A 21,865-nucleotide genomic window follows, 5' to 3' on the forward strand; every position below is an offset into this window, starting at 1 on the left:
CAGGGGGGCGAGACCCGGCGCGGCAGCCGCGCCCGACGGGCTGAAACTCACCGGAGGACACCGAGGAGCCGGACAGGCTGGAGTTGCTGGACGCTGCCATCTCCGCGCGCCCCTCACGTCGCTGCTCGCTCAGCCCCGGTGCGGGCGCCGCCGCCGCTGCCGCTGCCCTCGCCCGGCTGCTCGCAGCCTCCGCGGCCCCCAGCCCATGGCAAAGTCCTGGGGACGCGCAGAAAGCACCAGCCTCCGGACTCTGCCTGCACTTCCTGCTCCACCAGATGACGCGCTGCCGCCGCCGCTATTTATTTGTGGTTTCCGTCCCGCTCCGCGCCTTTGCACGCTTTTCTCCGGGTGTCAGGGGGTAGGTGGGAGCAGAGGGAGGCCGAGGGGCAGGCGGGACGGGCGGATCTCGGCTCCCGCCGAGCTCCTCTGCCGTCCGCGCTCCCCTGTGCGCGGCCGGGACCAGGGAGTCCTGGCAGCCCCGAGGCGCCCCGCCAGCTCCCGCACCCTCTCCTGGGCTCCCGCCTCTCCCGCCGCACTTCGAGTAGACCGGGCAGAGGCGGCGGGAGACGGACAGACAGAGCGACCTCCCCCTTCTCCCTCCGCCCCAACTCCGCTCGCGCACACACAAAGGAAGAAGAGGAGACGCGGACGCTCGGGGGCTGGTTCGGCTGCTGCGGGCTTGACAGCTCCCGCCACTGGGGCTGGAGGGGGAGGCTGCGGACTGCTGGACAGGCGGAGACGAGACGGGGGACCGGGTCCCCGGGGTGCTAGGGAGGCCGGCGCCGGGCGTGGGGCGAGCGCGGCTGCCGCGCGCAGCGCTGCTCCTAGGGTTTGAAGAGGATGGGGAGGGAGGGTGTGGGGGAAGGTGGTGGGGCTCGCCGCGCCCCGCCGGGCTCTGGAGCAGCGAGACAGTGGGGGTGGGGGATCCAGAGGGCGAAGGCGGGATCACTAGGGCCACGGTGCTAGGCAGAAGGGAACCTGGGATGACAGAGCCACTGTAGAGCGCTCCTTCCACTCCTCTCCAAATTGTCCTTTGTTGCTGTGGAGCTGACGGTCCCTGCCCTGCAAGAAGGTGCGTTTCCTAAAACACCCGGGAAGCCAACCCAGCTACACTTAAGTAACCCAGCCACGGACAGTGCCCGACGCGTCCGTGGGCCTCTGAGGTTGGCCTTCAAAGAAATAGAGCCGTCCAAACGTGTCATCAGGCCCACACAAAGCCGGGTGTCAAAGAGAAAGAGGTTCTCTGTGCCTTGCAAAAAAGATTCTCACAAAAGACTTAAGACTTGGCAGCAGGTCGGACTGTGCCCTTTCAGGATAGGAACTGCTCAGGTGTGTGAGAGAAAGAGACTCGAGCACAAGGTGTGTCCCTTCCCCCTGTATTTACACCTAAATTAATTTCACTGGGAGGAAATACCATGCAGATTTTTTTAAAGTCGGTTTCACGCTCCCAGCGGGCTAATCGGTTCTTTCAATCCTAAAGCAACAGAAAACTGTGAAATTTGAAGAGAAATTGTTAGATCAAAGGAAAAAGCAAACATTAAAGGAATGAAAATACTCTCATTATGTAGCAAAAATGGAAAGTGTTCACATTGGGGTAGTTCAACTTTTTAAAACATGGTTAAAAGAACATAGTCAATTTAAAAATTATCAGGAGTGACACAGAACAGCAGCTAGGCCCTGGGGATCCACATCAACCAAGCACCTAACATACAGTGAATAATGAATGTTAAATAATCACAGTACACACCCACGCCATATTTTCTAGTTGATTAGAACTTAAAAAAAAAAAATCCTTCCAGGATACTATCCCAGTGTGTCTTCTCATTAAGGTCCATTTTAAAAAAATACACCTTGCTAAATTGTTACAGGAGTGTGAGCACTCTTCAGTCACATGATACTGTATCTTCCTACCCCTCAACTGTATGGACCTTGAAACAGCCCTGGCTGGTCTAAGGAGACCCAAGCGCCCCCATTTTCCCAGCCCCCTACCACTATCCTTCATTTTGTAGACTGCACGAAATGATGCAGTTCCTAATCTGGAGCCTTCAGGGACACGTGACTCATCACACACTTGGCTTGTTGATCAGATCAGAAGGAATTTACTGTTTCCCCAGAGTTCTTCTGATAGAAAACAGCACTTACTTGTTTGACTAGTAATCTATGTACCCCGCCCCCCCCCAGATCTTTAGATGGTGGACTGACTTGGCTATGTCGCCCGGTAGAATTTTACCATCTGGGCTTTGAAGACAACTGGGTTCAAACTCTGGTTCTGTCACTTAGCTGTGAACTTGAGCAAATTACTTAGACCTACTGAGCCTCAGTTTCTACACCTGCCACAAAAATCTGATAACACAGGATGCTGTGAAGATTAAATAAGATGCTATGTGGAAAGCTGCAGTGTACCTGGCATGAAGTTTGTGTTCCAAAGTGATTGTAAGTTGCTCACTTTAAGGAAGGAATGTATAGTTTGAAAAATTTTTGCTTTCTTCACTGCATCTGGAGATAACTAATCAACTATGACCTGTTCTACTAGGGGGAAATGTCTTATCTTCAAACCTATGGCTTATATTTCTTGTCCCAAATTGTGCAATAGGGTAACAGGTTTCATTATTCATCTCTGAAATTTCACAAAAGGACAACAGATTCTGTTTCTGCAGTTTGGATACTCATATTTGCCTTCATAGAGTTTTAACTGGAGAAAGTAAAGCATGGCTCTGTGAGGCAGATTATTTTTATTGTCCTAAATTGACAGATGAAGGGACAGGGGGTATTTGCTGTGAAGGCACCACCTGAAGGCCCTGTGCTGTACAGAAGTAGAAAAAAGCTGAGACTCATGTTTTCCTGGATCCTGGGGCCAGAAGAGGGATACAAGGCCAACAAACGCTTGCTGAACAGAGATGTGCTGGTGGGGGAGGCCCAGTCTGTCGGTAGGATATGAGCTATAACTTTGACACCCATTATTTTGAATACCAAACAGAAAGCTCCAGGTTCAGAACTAAAATCTGAAAGTTGATTGATCATCTGGATTGATAAAGCCATAATCAATGGAGAAAACTCAACATGAATAATCATTCACTGTCATCCTTCTTAGATTCAGGAGCCTGAAGGCTGGCTGCTCCTTGCAAAAATGTTTAGTATCAGTAAGTTATCAGGACATGCTAGAAATAAAATGCTAACGTCCCTCTTTGGTAGGCTCAGGGATATGTTTGTGGACCTTCTAAAGTATTTCTCCAAATGGAACAATGAAAAAGTTATCATCTATTTTATTCATTTATGTGTTGCCTTAATTCTAGGTAATACCTATTTGCCAGTGGAAAGGAGAATATTGGTGCTACAGAAATCTTAAGTGTTTGGAAAGTAGAATTTTAAAAGACATTTCTGCCTTTTTCTTCAAATATTAAAAGACTTATGGGATAAAAGGAGTCTTGTGGATAATGTGGTCTTCTTAAGAATAAAAATTATTATTTTGTTTTAACTTAGCTTTCACCTGGCATTCAAAGCCTTCCAAACTTACCTTTCCAATCTAATCTCTGTTCCCGCCTTTCACAAAGGCAAACTTCTTTCACGTTGGCCTATGCCCTTGGGGCTAGCAGCACTGGATTCTGCCATTCCTTCCTGCTTCCCATCCTACATACCGAAAGGGTTCAACCAGAATTCACCTTCTCTGGAAAGTCTTCCCTGATTCCCAAGGCAGAAAATAACTCTTCTTCTGCTGCATTTCTCTGGTCCATCTACTGTACCTCTCAATGGGCAGATCTCATGCTCTGTCTTATTTTAATGGTACTTTTGGTATATATTTCATTTCCTTAGTCCATTAATAGTGGGCTTGGCCTGGTGGCTCAAGCCTATAATCCCAGTGACTCAGTAAGTTGAGGTGGGAAGGTCCCTTGAGGCCAGGAGTTTGATACCATCCTGAGCAACACGAGACCTCATCTCTAAAAACATAAAAAATAAATTAGCCAGGCGTTGTAGTAAACCTGTAGTCCTAGCTACTTGGAAGGCTGAGCGGGGAGAATTGCTTGAGTCCGGAAGTTCAAGGATGCAGTGAGCTATGATGATGCCGCTGCACCCCAGCCTGGGAGACAGAGTGAGGCCTTGTCTCAGAAAAAAAAAAAAGCATGGTGGGGCAGGATCTTTGTTTGCCCAGCCCCTGTATTGTCTACCATACTTTGCATACAATAGGTGCTCAGTGGATGTTGTTCAATTGTTTACTCATTGAATAAATGAGCAAATTAAGGACATCTGTAAATGGTTCTCTTGTATGCCAGTTACTTTCCATGTTAGTAGCTGTGACCACTGAGCTACAAGACAATGAGTAACACATCTGCAGCAAAAAAAGAACTTGATGGTCATGTAAGGATACTATCTTTGCTGTGAACAAAAAAGACTGAAACGGTGAAACATGAGAATAAGATCTTGGTGGAGTAAATATTTGCAATCCCCACCCCACCCTCCGTCACCGGCTGTTACAACTCACATGATTTATTGTTTGCAGGGTAGCTCTTATGGTGGTGTAATTTATTTTGTTTCACCATTCTTTTGAAGTTTAAAAGCAGAGGAGAAAGCACTGCAGGGTGAATGTGGCTGTTGTAGCAGGAGCTGTGCTCCCTCACTGCAGGCACTCTGGGGTGTTTCTTAGTGAAGGTCATTCCCTTTCCCTGTGCTAAACACAGAATGAAATACTGTATTCCTTACTTTCAAGATTAATCCAGTGGTCGGCATTCACAGGAGAATAGCAGGGCTATTCGTCAACTAGCTTTAAATATTTTATGGCAAATACTCTACCGTACCCTGAAAGTGGTCTTTTTGCCATCAATTTCTCAACATCAAAATGCTCTTTTGCTGTAGTGAGAAATATTTCGCTCTGTAGTTTAAGCCTTATTTCAAATACAAAGACACCTAGTCCTGAGAAAGAGAACGCATTGGCTCTTCTGAGGCAGGCGTCACTAGGGGCAGGAGCTGAGAAACCCGCTGTTTCCTCAGGAGGTGCACAGACGGCCCAGGATGGATTAATGAGCAGGCAGCTCAGACGCCGCAGGTAGCGGCCCTGCCTCTGAACAAAGAGGGTCCACACCTGGGGTGCAGACAAAGGGAGGCCGCCTCTGCTACCCAATTCCCAGTTCACATCGCCTGCTGCTGGGGACCCCTAGTGGCGGCACACGACGCAGGCACAGGTATTCCTGCATCGTCTTTCTCACTGAGCTGCAGGGGGGCTCAGGGGTATTGCCTGGAGTATCCTATTTGGCCACTTAGCTTGGGCGGATCAGATCGGCACATGCAGACACTTAAGGCCATCAGCTACAGTCTCTTTGACTGGAAAGACAGAGAGGGAGAAGGGAAGTGTGGGGGGTGGCGGGGTGGGGGGCCGAGAGAGAGAGAGTTTTTCTTTCTGTTTGAAGAGAAAAACAGGATAGCATTCAGAAACTCACGGAATATGTTTTCTTCTGCATGTTGCACCTTCTGGCTTTGTTCCCTGACATTTTAGGTTACAAACATCTTTTCTGTCCTCAATGTCCTAAGAGAAATCTAGGATAAACTAAAGCGAAGCCAGCTGTAAGCCTGCTCTGGGCAAAAGCACGGAGTGAGTTTGTTTTTCGTGTCTTCTGGGGGGGGGGGGGGGGTTCCTATGGCTTTATGCTCTTTTTCTATGAAAATTTGCTTTCATAACGATATCCAATACATTCATTCTCTACTACCTGTTCATTTATTCAAGCATTCATTAATTCACTCAGTCATGTTGACTAAGCACTCATTATGTGCCAGGGAGTATACGAGGCCTGGGGAATAAAGATACGAGGGAAACGGGCTGGGCGCGGTGGCTCACGCCTGTAATCCCAGCACTTTGGGAGGCTGAGGTGGGCAGATCTATTCGAGGTCAGGAGTTCGAGACCAGCCTGGCCAACATAGTGAAACCCCGTATCTACTAAAAAGATAAAAATTAGCCAGGCGTGATGGCGTGTGCCTGTAATGTCAGCTACTCGAGAGGCTGAGACAGGAGAACCCGGGAGGCGGAGGTTGCAGTGAGCTGAGATTGTGCCACTGTATTCCAGCTTGGGTGACAGAGCAAGATTCTGTCTCAAAAAAAAAAAAAAAGGTATGAGGAAAACTATATCCTTGCTGTGGGGGATCCTACAAAACAACCTTGACTCCTTCTTGTGACATTTACATTTCAACTGAGACAAATTTTTCAAATAGCTATAGAAATGATTTCTGTTTGGGAATTATAGGTATTATCCATGCTGGTGACGACTTTCTTTTCAGCAGTTTTGTTGTTGTTGTTGTTTTTAACGAAACGTCCAAAATCAAGCCTCAAAGACTATTTCTAGACAGCTGGCATTTTCTTATCCACAGTTTTAGCTTGTCAGCCCAGGGAACCGAGCAGATCCTGTACTCTGAATGTCCTCTGCCTTCACTCCCCAAGAAAATCTGAATCAATATTTTCATTTCTTTCCCTGTAGCAGCTATAGGTTCAATAACAAAACAGAAATCCTCTTTTTAAAAAAAAAAAAAAAAAAGAAAGAAAAAGGGAGAGTAAATGGGCATTGAAGGAAAGCTAACAGACACAATATCTGAGCCAATATTCTGATACAGAAAACATATTTTGGTCTTTTACAAATATTCCAGATTGTCTGTAAAACAAAGCATGAAAAAATGATTCCAGGAAAGTTTAATATGTATTTATGGAGTCAAAAAGACCTGGGCTTCAATCCTAGCTCATCATTTATTAGCTGTGTGACCCTGAGCAAACTATTTAATCTTATATTCTTGATCTCTAAAACGGGATAATAATCCCTATTTACAGACTTTGTGATGATGGAATGAAGTGATAGATGTAATATAGTGTCTAAAGCATAGAAGTCCAGTTAGGAATTCTAGGTGTCCTCTGTTCCTTAGAGCAAAGTATAGCGTGCTCACATCTGCTTTTCTGGAGTAATCTGTGAGAATTAAGGTGTGATGCAAAAGTAATTTTCATCTCTCCCTACCACCCCCGTGTTACATCACCTCTATGCGAGTATATTAAGACATATGAGCCAGGCTTGGGCTTTGAAGATAAATCTGAGTTCAAATCCTAATTTAGCTACAGATACTTTGGTGACCTTGGACAAATAACCTTTCACATTCTCAGTCTCCTCATCAGGTAAAATGGAGATAATAATACACCTCATATTTATGTAAATGAATGTATGCCCAACAATAATATTATTAGCACTCAATTATATTCTGCACAGCAGGTAGTTTTTAACTGTATATTAATTCCTGGGGAAAGGGTGGATGTTGACAATACATCAGGATCTTTTTTTATTTTTTATCTTTATTTTTTGAGAGGGAGTCTTGCTCTTGTTGCCCAGGCTGGAGTGCAATAGTGCAATCTCGGCTCATTGCAACCTCTGCCTCCCTGGTTCAAGCAATTCTCCTGCCTCAGCCTCCTGAGTAGCTGGGATTACATCACCACACTCAGCTAATTTTTGTATTTTTAGTAGAGATGGGGTTTCTCCATGTTGGCCAGGCTAGTCTCAAACTCCTGACCTCAGGAGGTGATCCACCCACCTCGGCCTCCCAAAGTGCTGGGATTACAGGCATGAGCCACCGCGCCTGGCCATACATCAGAATCTTTAGGAAGTGGCATGTATAATGTAACAGAGTACACTCAAGTGCTCTCTTTCTCTCTCCAGTTCTCTCTCTCTGTCACACACCACATACACACAGACACACACACACACACACACACACACACACACACACACACACACACCACTAGATGATAATGTCTTACATTTGGACATTTCCCCACCCAGTCCCATTGGGTGAGAAACCTGGTGGAATTTCAAAGTAGATTTCAATAAAAGTATAGACAGATTACTTAAGCTCTCTGCCAAATTTGGCCCCTATAAGATGAAGGAGTGGAAACCAACATTTGATGACCACTACTACTGCTGCAACTATTATGACCACTCTCACCATGTTTTCTGCCATTAGTGATATAGAAAAGTCACTCTCCTTAAGTAATCATTTACTATGTGCCAGGATCATGCTAAACACTTTGTATACATTATCATATACCCATAACAATCCTGAAGTGAGAATTGTTATCCTCATTCTCCATTTGGGGAAACTGAGGCTAGAAAACTTATATAATATCTTAATTAAAATGCTCAACAACTCTAGCTGTAGATATTATCATCCCTGCTCTTTTTGGTTAAGAAAACAAAAAATTAGGGTAAGTAATTTATCAAGGTTACATGCATTAATTTGAACCCACATTTGGCTGATTCATTCCAATACACACTAAAAAAAAAAAATTACCCTTTAGTTTTTACTTGAAATTTCAGCCTGCTGTTATGGTAAGTATTTTCCTGTTAGAGACTTTAGTCAGGTGAGAAGTCTTTAAAATACATGTTCTTTGCTTGAATACTCATATTTTTATTTTTATTTTCCTTCCTTCTCTCCCTCTCCCTCCCTTCCTCCCTCACTCCCTCCCTTCCTCCCTCACTCCCTCCCTTCCTCCCTCACTCCCTTCCTCCCTTTCTTTCTTTCCTTTCCTTTCCTTTCCTTTCATCTCTGTCACCCAGGCTGCAACACAGTGATGTGATCACAGCTCACTGCTGCAGCCTCGACCTCCTGGGCTGAATCCATCCTCCCTCCTCAGCCTCCCAAGCAGCTGGGACTACAGGCACGTGGCTGCTTTTTAAAATTTTTAGTGGAGACAGGGTTTTGCAATGTTGTCCAGGCTTGTCTCAGACTCCTGGACCCAAGTAATCTATCCACCTTGGCCTCCCAAAGTGCTGGTACAGGCGTGAGCCAACATGCATGGCCTACTTATGTTTTTCAATATGAACCTAGGATGATATTGTCATTTTTTTTTTTTTTTTTTTTTTTGCCTAAAACATAAACTTTGGGGCAGGCCAGGCTCCGGGAACTCATAGGACTTGTACTCCTGACCCCAAGGGCCCTGGCAAGGACAGGCATAGTATAGGGAGACTAAGAATTCATTTGCCTGAGTGCAGGGATTTCAAGGGATCAAAATTATTCCCTAATCAAAAACTCCATCCTGTTCAACTTCCAGTTGCTCAGAGTTCCATAGTTAGAACTTTTACTTCTTAAATTTACTCAAACAATACAATGAGCATCTGCCATAATTTGATCACCTCTGGGGAACTGAAGGAATTAAATAAAATAACGATTTTCACATGGTTGAGTTTCCCTATCCCTAAAAGCTAAATTTAATTCCAAGGAGGGACCAACACATAGGACAGGGCTGTGCAACCTTTAATATATCTACATATTGGTCTTGCTAAAATGCAGATTCACATCCAGCAGTTCTCAGGCAGGCCTCTAAATTTCCAACAAGCTTGGAGGCGATGTGAATAATTTTGAGTAATAAAGATCCTAGGGTGATGGTTTGCAACTCGGGGTATATATGAGAATCACTCGGAAGGCTTTTAGACATCCCAATGCCAAGATCACACTCCAGAATAAACAAATCAGAATCTGAGGGTGGCAGAAGGTAGAAACCAAACATCAGCCTTTTTTTTTTTTTTAATTCCCAGGTGATTTTGATATGCTGCTAAGGTTTGATAAGAGAAATGAGATTCAGAGAACAGATTATATTGTTGAAGAGTTTGGCTGGAAATGGTGAGAGCTAATGTTGCTCCATGATTTTGCCAGGATTGTCTCTGGTCATGAAGGAAAAAGAGGGAATCAAATTCTTATCAAGATCATATAACCACAGACATCATGATATGAGAAAATAGAATAAAATCTAACATTAGCATGAAATGTTCTCAGTCAATGTGGGGCAATTCTTCTTCAAATTTTGGTCCATGTTATGATCTTTAAAGTATACTTCTCAATGAATAAGCATGAACAATAGGCACTTACTTTAGGGTCACTCCCACAAGAACAGCCAGCTGTCAGTGAGGCAGATGTTTTCCAGCAAATCCACTCTATCATTTCTCAATCATAAAGAAGATTAGAAATGGGATTTTCAGCTCAGATGGGGTTGAAAGGTGACATTTATGCCTGAGAAATACTTCACACCACAGCTAGAAAAATTGGTTTGGAGAAAAAATATCTCACAACTTCTTATGTGTTCTGAATATATGAAAATAAAACCCTCAGCTTGGACAGAAAGAGGTGGTATCACAGACGAATGCACTTACCGTCCACTCTCAACGGTGGCAGCAACAGAGAGGCAAAAGTATTTTAGCTGACTCTTTATACCCAAAGATCTTTGTCCTTATCCACATAAACTCCCACTCCTCAGGGCTGGCATTGAAAGGGTGAAAAATTAAGTAAACCACAATGTTTACAGTGGTTAACTCTGGTGTGATGCTTAATCTTATGTGTCAACTTGATTGGGCTGTGGGGTGCCCAGGTGTGTGGTCAAACATTATTTCTGGATGTTTCTGTGAGTTTTTGGATGAAGTTAACACTTAAATCAGCACACCGAGTAATGCAGATTGTCCCCCAGTATGTAGATGGGCCCTATCACATCAGTTGAAGGCCTGGAGAAAACAGAAAGGCTGACCCTCCCTTGAGAGTAAGAGAAAACTCTCCTGATGGCCTTTGGACTGTCAGCTGTTTTCCTGCCTTCAGATTCAAACTGAAACATTGGCTCTTCCTGGGGTTCCAGCCTGCTGTCTTGACAGGAACCATACCATCAGTTCTCCTGGGTCTCTTACATGCCAAGTCATCCTGCAGATCTGGGACTTGCTCCTTAATCAGTGAGCCAATTGCATATACTAAATCTCTCCTATCTGTATATCTCATATAGTCATATATTTTCTCATATAAATATATATATGAGATATATAGATATATGAGATATGAGATATACCATATATAATATTCCTAAATATATATATCATATATATCCACTATATATCTTATATGTAGATTGTACATGTATATCTCCTATATATATTTCTTCTATAAATATCTCTTTTATCCATCTATCTATCTATCATCTATCCGTATCTCCTGTACAGTTAGTAGTCCTTTGGTATCCATGGGAGATTGGATCCAGAATCCCCACTCAGATATCAAAATCTGCACATGCCCAAGTGTCTTATATAAAATAGTGTAGTATTTGCAGGTAACCTATGCATAGCCTCCTGTATACTTTGAATCATCTCTAGATTACTTACAATACCTATACTATGTAAATGCTATGTAACTCGTTGTTATCCTCCATTGTTTTTTATTTGTATTATTTTTAAGTGTTGTAATTTTTATTGTTTTTTCTAACATTTTTGGTTGGTTGAATGCATGGGTGTGGAACCTACAAATGTGGAGAGTTGACTGCATATGTATCTCCTATTAATCTATATCTAATCTACATAGATCATATATCCTATACATATATCTTCTATATATCTCTCTCTTATTGGTTCTCTTTCTCTAGAGGATGCCACCAATTCAGCACTTAAAAAATTCTGGGCCAGGTGTGGTGGCTCACGCCTGTAATCCTAGTACTTTGGGAGGCCGAGACCGGCAGACCACTTGAGGCCAGAAGTTTGAGACCAGCCTGGCCAACATGGTGAAACCCTATCTCTACTAAAAATACAAAAGTTAGCCAGGTGTGGTGGCGCACACTTGTAAACCCAGCCACTTGGGAGGCTGAGGCATGAGAATTGTTTTAACCCAAGAGACAAAAGTTGCAGTGAGCGGAGATCATGCCACCTCACTCCAGCCTGGGCAACAGAGCAAGACCCTGTCTCAAAAAAAAAAAAAAAAAAAAAAGGCCAGGCACGGTGGCTCACACCTGTAATCCCAGCACTTTGGGAGGCCAAGGCGGGCAGATCACCTGAGATTGGGAGTTTGAGACCAGCCTGACCAACATGGAGAAACCCTGTCTCTCATGAAAATACAAAATTAGCCAGGCATGTTGGCACATGCCTGTAACCCCAGCTACTCAGGAGGCTGAGGCAGGAGAATCGCTTGAACCTGGGAGGCAGAGGTTACGATGAGCCAAGATTGCGCCATTGCACTCCAGCCTAGGCAACAAAAGCAAAACTCCATCTCAAAAAAAAAAAAAAGTCTGCCATGTTTTCCAGTTGCCTTCGTACCTGTCTCTCTCATACAATGGGAAGATTCTGGAGGGCAGCGATGGTGCTTTGCTGTTTTCATATATCCCTTCTCTAACCCAAGAATCTTTCCTGTACTAGAATTTCAAAAATGTAGAATCCAGCTGAGTGTTTATCTTTGTTCTGGATTCTCAAGCCATTTAAAGGCAGCAGGCTGTCATGATTTTCCACACGAAAGGGCAGAAACGGGATTAACACAATAGGATGCTGTCTCTATTCTCATCTACCCTGTCCAAGGAATTTAATTTCCTATAAGCCTATCTCCAATTCTCCTTGGGACAGTTATATTTAAGAACCTTAATGCTTCAGACCCTCTTTTGACATTAAATCTTTGTCTGCTGAATGCTAACAATCTTGAGGGACATTGGGTTTACTCAATTTGTATTTTTAGACATGAGTGTATGTAATTGTGTAGACAAAGTATTTGAACGTTGAATTGATATTTTAAAGTTTTGATCCAAATGTGTGATATTGGATAAAAATACCCTAGGAAGTTTAATGTGGGTAATACAGACTAAACTTGTCAAGTAGTTAAATAGGATGATCTGTCAGGACTTATGAAAATGTCTGAAGAATATTACAACTTTCTACGTTTTCATTTTTATCTGGGTCCCCATAGCCCTATTCTGCTACACTCTATGTGTCATATCACAATGAGGAGCTTTTGTTTTTTAATGCTGCTTATGATCTTATTTCATTATTGGTAGGTGGAACACTATCAGATTAATACAACTCTTTTAAGGCATTGAATAGAAAGATTCCACCACTGCTAACCTTCCTCTGCGCTCCTATTTTTCAAACTCTATCATTACCTTCTCTTCTGTAGAGCATCCTGTCACCGTCTTATAATAGAAGTTCAGCTCATTTGCATATGCATTTGCAGATTTTCATTAAGAGGAAGACGGCACAATGATTAATGTTAGTTCTCATTTTGCAAAAGGAATATTGTCTTTTTAAAAAATATTCCATCTTTCAGAGCACTGAAAGAAATAGTCATAATTTAAGTAAGAAAAAGTCATTTACAGCATTTATGTTATTTAAGATGTTTTGCCTATAAAGTAATCCATGCTTACTGTAGACATGTTAGAGGCAAAAAAGAGATAAGTAAAACAAAAAAGAAATCATCCATATTCCCTCCACCATGAATAAATACTTTGGTACTTCTCCTCCTCCTTGGGAATTAGCAGTTTAACAGCCTGATTTTTGCAGTTTACATTACATAGCAATATGAACATTCATGTGGAAAAAAGTTTGTTAGGACCTATATAAAAAATGTCTATTTTGGAATGTTAAGATCATTAGTGTCTATTTAGTTTTTCTAGATTGTGTTATTTTTAAAATGAGTACGTTTTACTTTTCTAGTTGGAGGCAATAATAAAGCTACTTTCCTTTTGGAATGAACTTGTACGATTATTTCCTGTGTCATTATAAATTCCTAATGTGACTTTTAATGGCAATATAAAATTCGTTTCTATTAACCTACAATAATTCATGTTGTTATTCCTCCATTGATTGAAATTTAGTTTGTTTTACAGTTTTTGGCTTTTCTTGAATTACTCTTGGACAAACATCCTCACACATAAATCTATATGTGCCTTTCTGTTTATTTTCTTAGGCTTGATTGAACATGTCAGTGACAGGGGCACCAGCTGCACAACCCTAGGAGCCACCAAACACCGTTTATTCTATATAAATGTTGCTGCCAGGAGCCCCAGTTCAAACTACAATGTGAGTAACGCCTGCTGGAGTAGAGCAATAGCTGAAGCCTTGGTCAAAGGCTATGAAAATGTTTAAAGCACTAGATAAAAATTGCCAAGCTGCCTTCTGGAAATATTGTCTGAATTTATATTCATTCCAGAACTCACCACCTATATCATGATTGAGAATTACAATATATTTTAAAACGCAAATTCCCTAGGAAAAAATGGCCTCCCATTGCCGTATTCATTTGTATCTAACTGATTACTAGGGAGATTAACTTTTTGCTTATGTCTACTAGTCATTTGTATTTCTTCTTTTGCAAACTGCCTATTCATATCTTTTGGCAAAATAATAGAAAGTACTGAGTACCAGTAATTGGCACCAAGAGTTGTTCACATATGATCTGACATACTCTTTTCAATTACACTGCAAGCAGTCAGGCTTATCTCCGTATTACAAATTAGAACTCTGAGAGGTATATGGATGATACGAGTCTTGTCCAACATCACACAGAATGTGACAGGGCCTGGATTTGAACCCAGCTCTAACTCCAGAGCCTGAGCTCTTAATCACTGGACTCTAGTGCCCCTTAATTAGTGTGTTAGTGTTCTTCTTATTAGTTTGTAATAACTCTTTACATAGTAATCATAATTGGTCAAATTTGTGGCAAAGGTATTTTTATTGGCTCATTATTTGCCTTAAACTGATTTATACAGATTTAAGTCATTTTTATATCAATTTAGATGACTTTTTTTTTTTTTTTTTGAGATGGAATCTCAGCTTTTGAGTGGCTTGATCTCAGCTCACTGCAACCTCCACCTCCTAGGTTCAAGCGATTCTCCTGCCTCAGCCTCCTGAGTAGCTGGGACTACAGGCATGTGCCACCACACCTGGCTAATTTTTTGTACTTTTAGTAGAGATGGGGTTTCACTATGTTAGTCAGGACAGTCTCTATCTGTCCTGACCTCGTGATCTGCCTGCCTTAGCCTCCCAAAGTGCTGGGATTATAGGCGTGAGCCACCATGCCCAGCCTAGATGTCACTATTGGTACTTTACCACATTTTAAAAATATTTTAAATTTGATTCACAGCATTATTAAAATGTTTGATGTGAAATATTTTCCTTTCTAATAAAAAAAACTATTGGGGAACAGATTGACTTCGGAATATTAAGAATGAAACACATGTAAGCATAATATGTGAATATTTGGAAATGAAATAACCTACATCATTGATGAAAGGACATCTGATTTCGCATTGATATTTCCACTATCTGCAGGGAAATATAATCATTTGAAAATACGAGACAAATAAAAAAAGATCAACAGAATGCTTAGCAATGTAAGTTATCTTAATGCTTTCAAAATAAGACAGTGATTAGATTTTTTGTTTGTAATACTTGAGTTGATTTGCTTGCAATAATAAATAAATCCTCACATGCACTAACTCAGTTTTGCAAAGTATAAGAAAACAAATGAACCTAATAAATGCTATATAGCCCCTCCACAAATGTCCAGTTCTTACCCGTGTTTTGCATTGATATAAAATAGAATAGCTATTAAGTATTTTGTAATCTGAGAAGTAAAAAACCTGGCAATTATTGATGGTTTCTCTACTTAGAAAAAGGAGAATATTTATTTACATGTATCAGAGTAATTCTATTTGACAAAGGATATATAGCAAAATAATCACTTGTGTTACTAACATCTGCCTTGTTCTTGCTTATGAAGCAGACTTAGGACAAGTGTCAGAATCTTTCCTTCTCACTCCTGAAGAATTTGTGTTGAGTCTGGGTTCCTGGGTTTTCTAGCATCTGAGAGTGGTCAAAAAGTTCTCAGACTGCAAAACGTCAGCCTGAGTTTCTGTGCAGAGCATTCAGAAGTCTTTTCTCCAACAAGGCTGACTGAGGAAGGCCGACACTGTGTGGGAAGGAAGGCAGAACTGATCTAGCAAAGAGTGAAGGGAGCACTCTTCCTCATGACTTGGAGTGGGATGGGGTGGTTCTTAAGGATGGCATCCCATGCCCACTCTCATGCAGTGCTATGTGAGGGGATGGAGCCTTCTGAAGGGTTCTCCCAAGATGGCAGCATGGCCTAACACAAATAAGCCTTATGCCCAAGCTTGGCAAAAAGAAAATGGAGGGGCTGTTTTCAAAGGGTCCATGAGGACTGTAAGTGTGTCAGCACGATATTGGAGGATCACCTCCTGTTTTCTGACACCAAGAGAGATGCTGGGTCCCCTATAATCCTAAGGAGGTAGGAGACCTCAAAACCATGACTGAGGAGGTGCAAATGCTGGTTAGCTCTGGTAGGTGGGGTCCTGCCTGGACTATAATGCCCCTTTACTGGTGTGTTACTGTTCTTTTTATTAGTTTGTAATAACTCTTTACATAGTAGTTAACCTTTGATTGGTCAAATTAGTGGCAAATGCATTTTTATTGGCTGATTATTTGCCTCAATTTGATATATCATAGGGATTTAAGTCATTTTTCGTATCAATGCAGATGGCTTATTCCACTCCAAGTTGTGAAATTAATTAATTAATGCCAAACAGTCATTCAACAAACAATAACTGAGCCCCTACTATGATCCAGGCATAGGTATAGACCCTGAGCATATAACAATAAACAAAGTCCCTGCCCTCAAGAGGCATAGACAATGAACTGTTTTTTTAAAAAGATAACTTCAAATGCTGAAAAATAAGTGTTCAGATGAACATAAAACAGCATGTCAGGCAACGTCTCTCGGAGGATGTGACATTTCAGCAGAGACTTGATCTTGCAGGTCTGGAGGAGGGAACAGCAGATCTAAAGGTCTGAGTCAGACACGAGCTGGGCGTGTTAGAGGAACAGAAAAGGCGGCCAGTGGAGCTGGTGTCAAAGGAATGAAACGGCACGCAGAGGAAGACCAGGTCAGAGGCTGAGTAGATGCCAGATCCTAGCAGCCACGTGGGTCATAGTGGAGATTTTCTGTTTATTTCTAGACACGATGGGAAGCCACAGAAGCTTTTAGGAAGGGGATAACATGTTCTGATTCATACTGAAAAGATCACTTTGGCAGCTGTAGAAAAGGATAGTAAGAAGAGCAGAGTGCACAGTGGCTATGTGACTATTCCAGTGGTTTCAAAGAAAGGATGATGGTGTGGACAGAGGATAGTAGCAGTGGAGATGGCAAGACACCATCAGACTTAGGGTAGAATCTGACAACACTTGCTGATGATGGAATGTGAGGCATGAGATAAACAATCATCAAGGTTACTCCTAGGTTTTTAGCTGAGCAGTTAAATGGTTGGTGGTGCCACTTGCTGTGATGGTGAAGGCTTGGGGATGGGGAACTTTGTGTGGGGATGGAACCGAGGGTTGTGTTTGGGACCTGTGAAGTTTGAGGCACCTATGAAATGTCTAAGGAGATGTCAAATAGCAAGGTTTGGAGAGAGGTCTGGGTTGGAAAAAAAGATTTTGGTTATAAAGTGAATGAATGAAAGAACAGATAGGTGGGAGCATAATGAGATGGGTAGGTGTTCAGAAGGAAAGAGGGTTAGGGTATAGATGGTAAAGTGGATGGATGGATGGATGACTGCACAGATGGATGCATGGATGGACAGACAGATAGATAAATGGGTAGATATTAACAGATGGACAGATAGATAAACAGATGGAAGAAGGAAAAGAGAGAGGGAAAAAATGAGGGGACAGAGGAAAAGCCAGTAAATTAAAAAAAAAAAAAAAAAAGAAAAGGGAGGCCAGGCACGGTGGATCACGCCTGTAATCCCAGCACTTTGGGAGGCCAAGGCAGGCAGATGACTTGAGGTCAGGAGTTTGAGACCAGGCTGGCCAACATGGTGAAACCCCATCTCTACTAAAAATACAAAAATTAGCCCAGCGTGGTGGTGTGCACCTGTAATCCCAGCTACTCAGGAGATTGCGGCAGGAGAATTGCTTGAACCCGGGAGTCAGAGGTTGCAGTGAGCAGAGATAGCACCACTGCACTCCAGCCTGGATGACAGAGTGAGACTCTGTCTAAAAACAAAACAAAATAAAACAAAAAAAGAAAGAAAGAGAAAGGAAAAAGAAAACAATCTCCTATATAGGTATAAATTACTTTAAGCCATCTGAAGATTAGAAAGGAATAAGTTTCCCAGTGAATAAATTTTTTAGTGTCTCTGTGCTAGAAGACAGTGTTCACTAAACTAAAAATATTTTTAAGGAGATAATTATTTTATATTTGTCTCTTCCTTCTATATTTTCTCCCCTCTCTTTCTTGCTTTCTTTTGTATTAAATGATTTTTTATTCCCATTTTCTCTGTATTTATTTGGAAGTATAAACACTGTTTCTATTCATTTAGAAGTTAACCTAGGCATTTTAACATACAAGCTAACCAAGCCTAATGTTTATCCATATTCTTACCATTCTGACCAATGATCAAAGAGCAGGAGGTTGCTTTCCCTTTCCTTCGTGGCTTCCTATTTATATGCTCTTCCTTCTAGTATTTCAGCTCAATCTCCTGTTTTAAACACCAGAAGTTAGCCATTATTTGTTGTTTTATACTGTCAATGTTAATTTAGGTTTAAACAGAAGTTTCCCATTTTCTTGGCTCAAAATTCTTTCTTGTATATCTTCCTTCTGTATTCTTTTTTCTTCCTAAAAAATATCCTTTTAAAGCTTCTTTGTAAAGGTGTCTTAGTAGTAATCCCTTTCGACTTTTGTCTATAAATGTCTTTACTTTGTCTTTCCTTTGGAATCAAAGTTAGATTTGTATAGGATTCAAACTGACAGTTAATTTCCTTCAGCAATTTGAAGAGACATACTGCTAATAAAGACATACCCATTGTGTTCTGACATATTTTCTTGCCAATAAGAAGTCCACTATTAATCTAGTTATTATTTCTTTTTGGCATTTTTTTTCTTTTTCCTCTCTGTTTGGGAGAATCTGAAGCTTTCCTACAGTGTATCTAAATGTGACTTTATTTTTATTTACCCTGCTCAGGACCTCAGGACCTACTGGCCTTCTTGACTTCTGTTCTGGATCTTTGTAGTCAGAATAAATAAATAGTCGTGGTCTTTTTTTTCTTTTATCTTTTTTTTTTTTTTTTGAGACGGAGTCTCGCTCTGTCACCTGGGCTGGAGTGCAGTGTCACGATCTTGGCTCACTGCAAGCTCTGCCTCCCAGGTTCACGCCATTCTCCTGCCTCAGCCTCCCGAGTAGCTGGGACTACAGGTGCCCACCACCACGCCTGGCTAATTTTTTGTATTTTTAGTAGACGGGGTTTCACTGTGTTAGTCAGGATGGTCTCGATCTCCTGACCTTGTGATCTGCCGGCCTCGGCCTCCCAAAGTGCTGGGATTACAGGCGTGAGCCACCGCACCTGGCTGGTCTTTTTTCAATTATGGAAAATAGTCATGATCTCTTTGAATATTGCCTAATCTGTCCTAAAATGTCAGTGAATTAGACATGTTAGACTTTTTCACTCAATACTTCCTAACCCTTCTTTCATATTTTTCACTGTTTTTTGTTTTGTTTTTTTCCCTATGCTCTGCTTGGGTAACTTATCTTCTACTACTCTCCTTCCTGTTGGCTATCAATCAATTTATCTGTGTTAATCTGTTCTCATGCTGCTAATAAAGACATACTCAAGATTGGTAATCTATAAAGGTAAGAGGAAAAATTGACTCACAGTTCCATACGGCTGGGGAGGCCTCACAATCACGGTGGAAGAGCAAGGAGTGTCTTACATGGTGACAGGCAAGAGAGAGAATGAGAGCCAAGTGAAAGGGGAAATGCCTTATAAAATCATCAGATCTCAGCTGGGCGTGGTGGCTCATGCCTATAATCCCAGCACTTTGGGAGGCCAAGGCGGGCAGAAAACCTGAAGTCTGGAGTTTGAGACCAGCCTTGCCAATATGGTGAAACCCCCTCTCTACTGAAAATACAAAAAATTAATCAGGCATGGTGGCATGCGCCTGTAATCCCAGCTACTGAGGGGGCTGAGGCAGGAGAATCACTTGAACCCAGGAGTCAGAGGTTGCAGTGAGCAGAGATTGTGCCACTACACTCCAACCTGGGCGACAGAGAGAGGCCCCGTCTCAAAAAAAAAAAAAAAAGAAAAAGAAATCATCACATCTCGTGAGACTTATTCACTGCCATGAGAACAATATGGGGGAAGCACCCCAAAGATTGAATCATCTCCCACTGGGTCCCTCCCACAACATATGGGAATTATGGGAGCTACAATTCAGATGAGATTTGGGTGGGGACACAGCCTAACCATATCATTATCTAATTTGCTGCTTATCAACTGAAATGAATACAATTTTTATATTTTTCATTTATAGAATTTTGTTTGGTTATTTTGTGTCTCTCTTCTAGCTTCTTGTTCCTGTATCTCTCTAAAAATTCTTTTTTTTTTTTTTTTTTGAGACAGAGTTTTGCTCTTTTTTGCCCAGGCTGGAGTGCAATGGCACAATCTTGGCTCACTGCAACCTCCACCTCTCGGGTTCAAACAACGCTCCTGCCTCAGCCTCCCAAGTAGCTGGGATTACAGGTGTGTGCCACCATGCCCAGCTAATTTTGTATCTTTAGCATATATGGGGTTTCACCATGTTGGCCGGGCTGATCTTGAACTCCTGACCTCAGGTGATCCGCCCACGTCGACCTCCCAAAGTGCTGCGATTACAGGCGTGAGTCACCGCACCTGGACTCTCGAAATTCTTTAATCATTGTGTTGGGTATTTTTTTCTGCCCCTTCCAAATCCACTCTCTACCATGTTCCATCCTGCTTTGTGCCCCTGTGGCTAATCAGCTGAGCAACCTGTCCCTTGTCTGGACAGGTTCGCGTCCCTCTGGGGGGAGAAGCAGACCTTAGCTATCTACTGGTGTAGCCTCCAGGCCTCGAAAAGCTTTACTGTCTCTCCTCAGGGACTGATGGCTTTTGCTTCTATCCTTTCCCCAGAAGCAGATCTGTGCCTGCATACCAAAATATGGAAAGATGGGATTGCTGGCCCCCCTCCAGAGGCAGAGGGCTTTGCTTCTCAAGGGCTTGCTGCTTCTTCCTGACAGCTTAATTAAGGCTTTTGCTCCCATGAGAGGAGCATCAAGGTGTGGGGGCAGCCACCTCCTCCTACATCCTGTGCCACCAAAGGGGGGTCTCTCCAGCCTTTTGCCCTGCCCTAGTCTTCCTCAAGAGCACCCCCTTTTCCCCATGGAGACTATGAAGAGAAGCTTGGGAGTGTGTGTGAACTCCGCTTGTGTCTGGGCCTCTCAGTTATTCTAAATTAATATGAGATATGAGTGCATACTCAGTCTTTAGAAATTCTTTTTTTTTTTTTTTTGAGACAGTCTCCCTCTGTCGCCCAGGCTGGAGTGCAGTGGCGTGATCTCAGCTCACTGCAGCCTCCACCTCCCGGGTCCAAGTAATTCTAGTGCCTCAGCCCCCCAAGTAGATGGAATTACATGGGATTACAGGCACGAACCACCACACTCGACTAATTTTTTTTTTTTTTTGGTAGAGACAGGGTTTCACCATGTTGGACAGGCTGGGCACCTGACCTCAAGTGAGATGCCCACCTCAGCCTGCCAAAGTAAGGAATTCATTATTTTTTAAAAAATATTTCTTCTTACTCACTCCATGGCAACCCCCCCCGCTTCCTCCCATACTCTGCCAAAGGTGCAACAATTCCATATCCTGCCTCTCTTTAGAGATGCTTTTTATCCTTTGAAGTTTACTTTCCGGGTTGCCTTGTGACCTTCAGTCTCTGATGAGTTTAAGGAAAGAAAGTTATAATATTGTACACCGTTCATCATTTTCTTGTTGTTAGGATGGGAGTGACATTCTCTCGTAGCTTTCTATTTCCCAAGCAGGAGAAGAAATCCTCATGTATTATTAATAGCACCACCTTTCACTTCATAATCACTGTGGGCTGGAGGATAAATTATATGGCTGCAGAAAGTTAGGCCCCCACTGGAGGCTACCAGCACCTGGCAGATGCATTCAGGGCAATGCCAACTACAGGGCTTTTTTTTCTCTGGGTTCCTGCTTAGTTTTCTGGCCTTAGAAGACTTCCTTGACTTTCCTATAAGCTT

At 42.5% G+C, this 21,865-nt stretch overlaps 3 protein-coding genes across 9 annotated transcripts in view; 2 read left to right on the forward strand and 1 right to left on the reverse strand.

The window, feature by feature from the left end:
- The window catches only part of CHN2 (chimerin 2), a 328,112-nt gene extending 327,263 nt beyond the window's left edge, over positions 1-849 (reverse strand). For both annotated transcript variants that reach the window (XM_003270468.3, XM_004090979.3), the window contains exon 1: positions 52-849. In XM_003270468.3, the coding sequence (XP_003270516.1) occupies positions 52-100 (49 nt within the window). In that variant the 5' untranslated portion in view covers positions 101-849. The remainder of the gene's footprint in view (positions 1-51) is intronic.
- The window catches only part of CPVL (carboxypeptidase vitellogenic like), a 273,787-nt gene that overhangs the window by 535 nt on the left and 251,387 nt on the right, over positions 1-21,865 (forward strand). For all 6 annotated transcript variants that reach the window (XM_030797327.1, XM_030797326.1, XM_030797324.1 and 3 more), the window contains exons 2-3: positions 13,702-13,814; positions 15,066-15,127. The gene's annotated coding sequence lies outside the window, so the exon portion shown is untranslated. The remainder of the gene's footprint in view (positions 1-13,701; positions 13,815-15,065; positions 15,128-21,865) is intronic.
- LOC115830984 (translation initiation factor IF-2-like) lies at positions 116-3,475 on the forward strand. The gene has a single exon (XM_030797328.1). It carries the CDS (start codon positions 206-208, stop codon positions 833-835), a length of 630 nt encoding a protein of 209 aa, XP_030653188.1. The 5' UTR covers positions 116-205; the 3' UTR covers positions 836-3,475.

The sequence above is a fragment of the Nomascus leucogenys genome, chromosome 17, assembly GCF_006542625.1.
Source record: "Nomascus leucogenys isolate Asia chromosome 17, Asia_NLE_v1, whole genome shotgun sequence".
NCBI classification, from domain to species: domain Eukaryota; kingdom Metazoa; phylum Chordata; class Mammalia; order Primates; family Hylobatidae; genus Nomascus; species Nomascus leucogenys.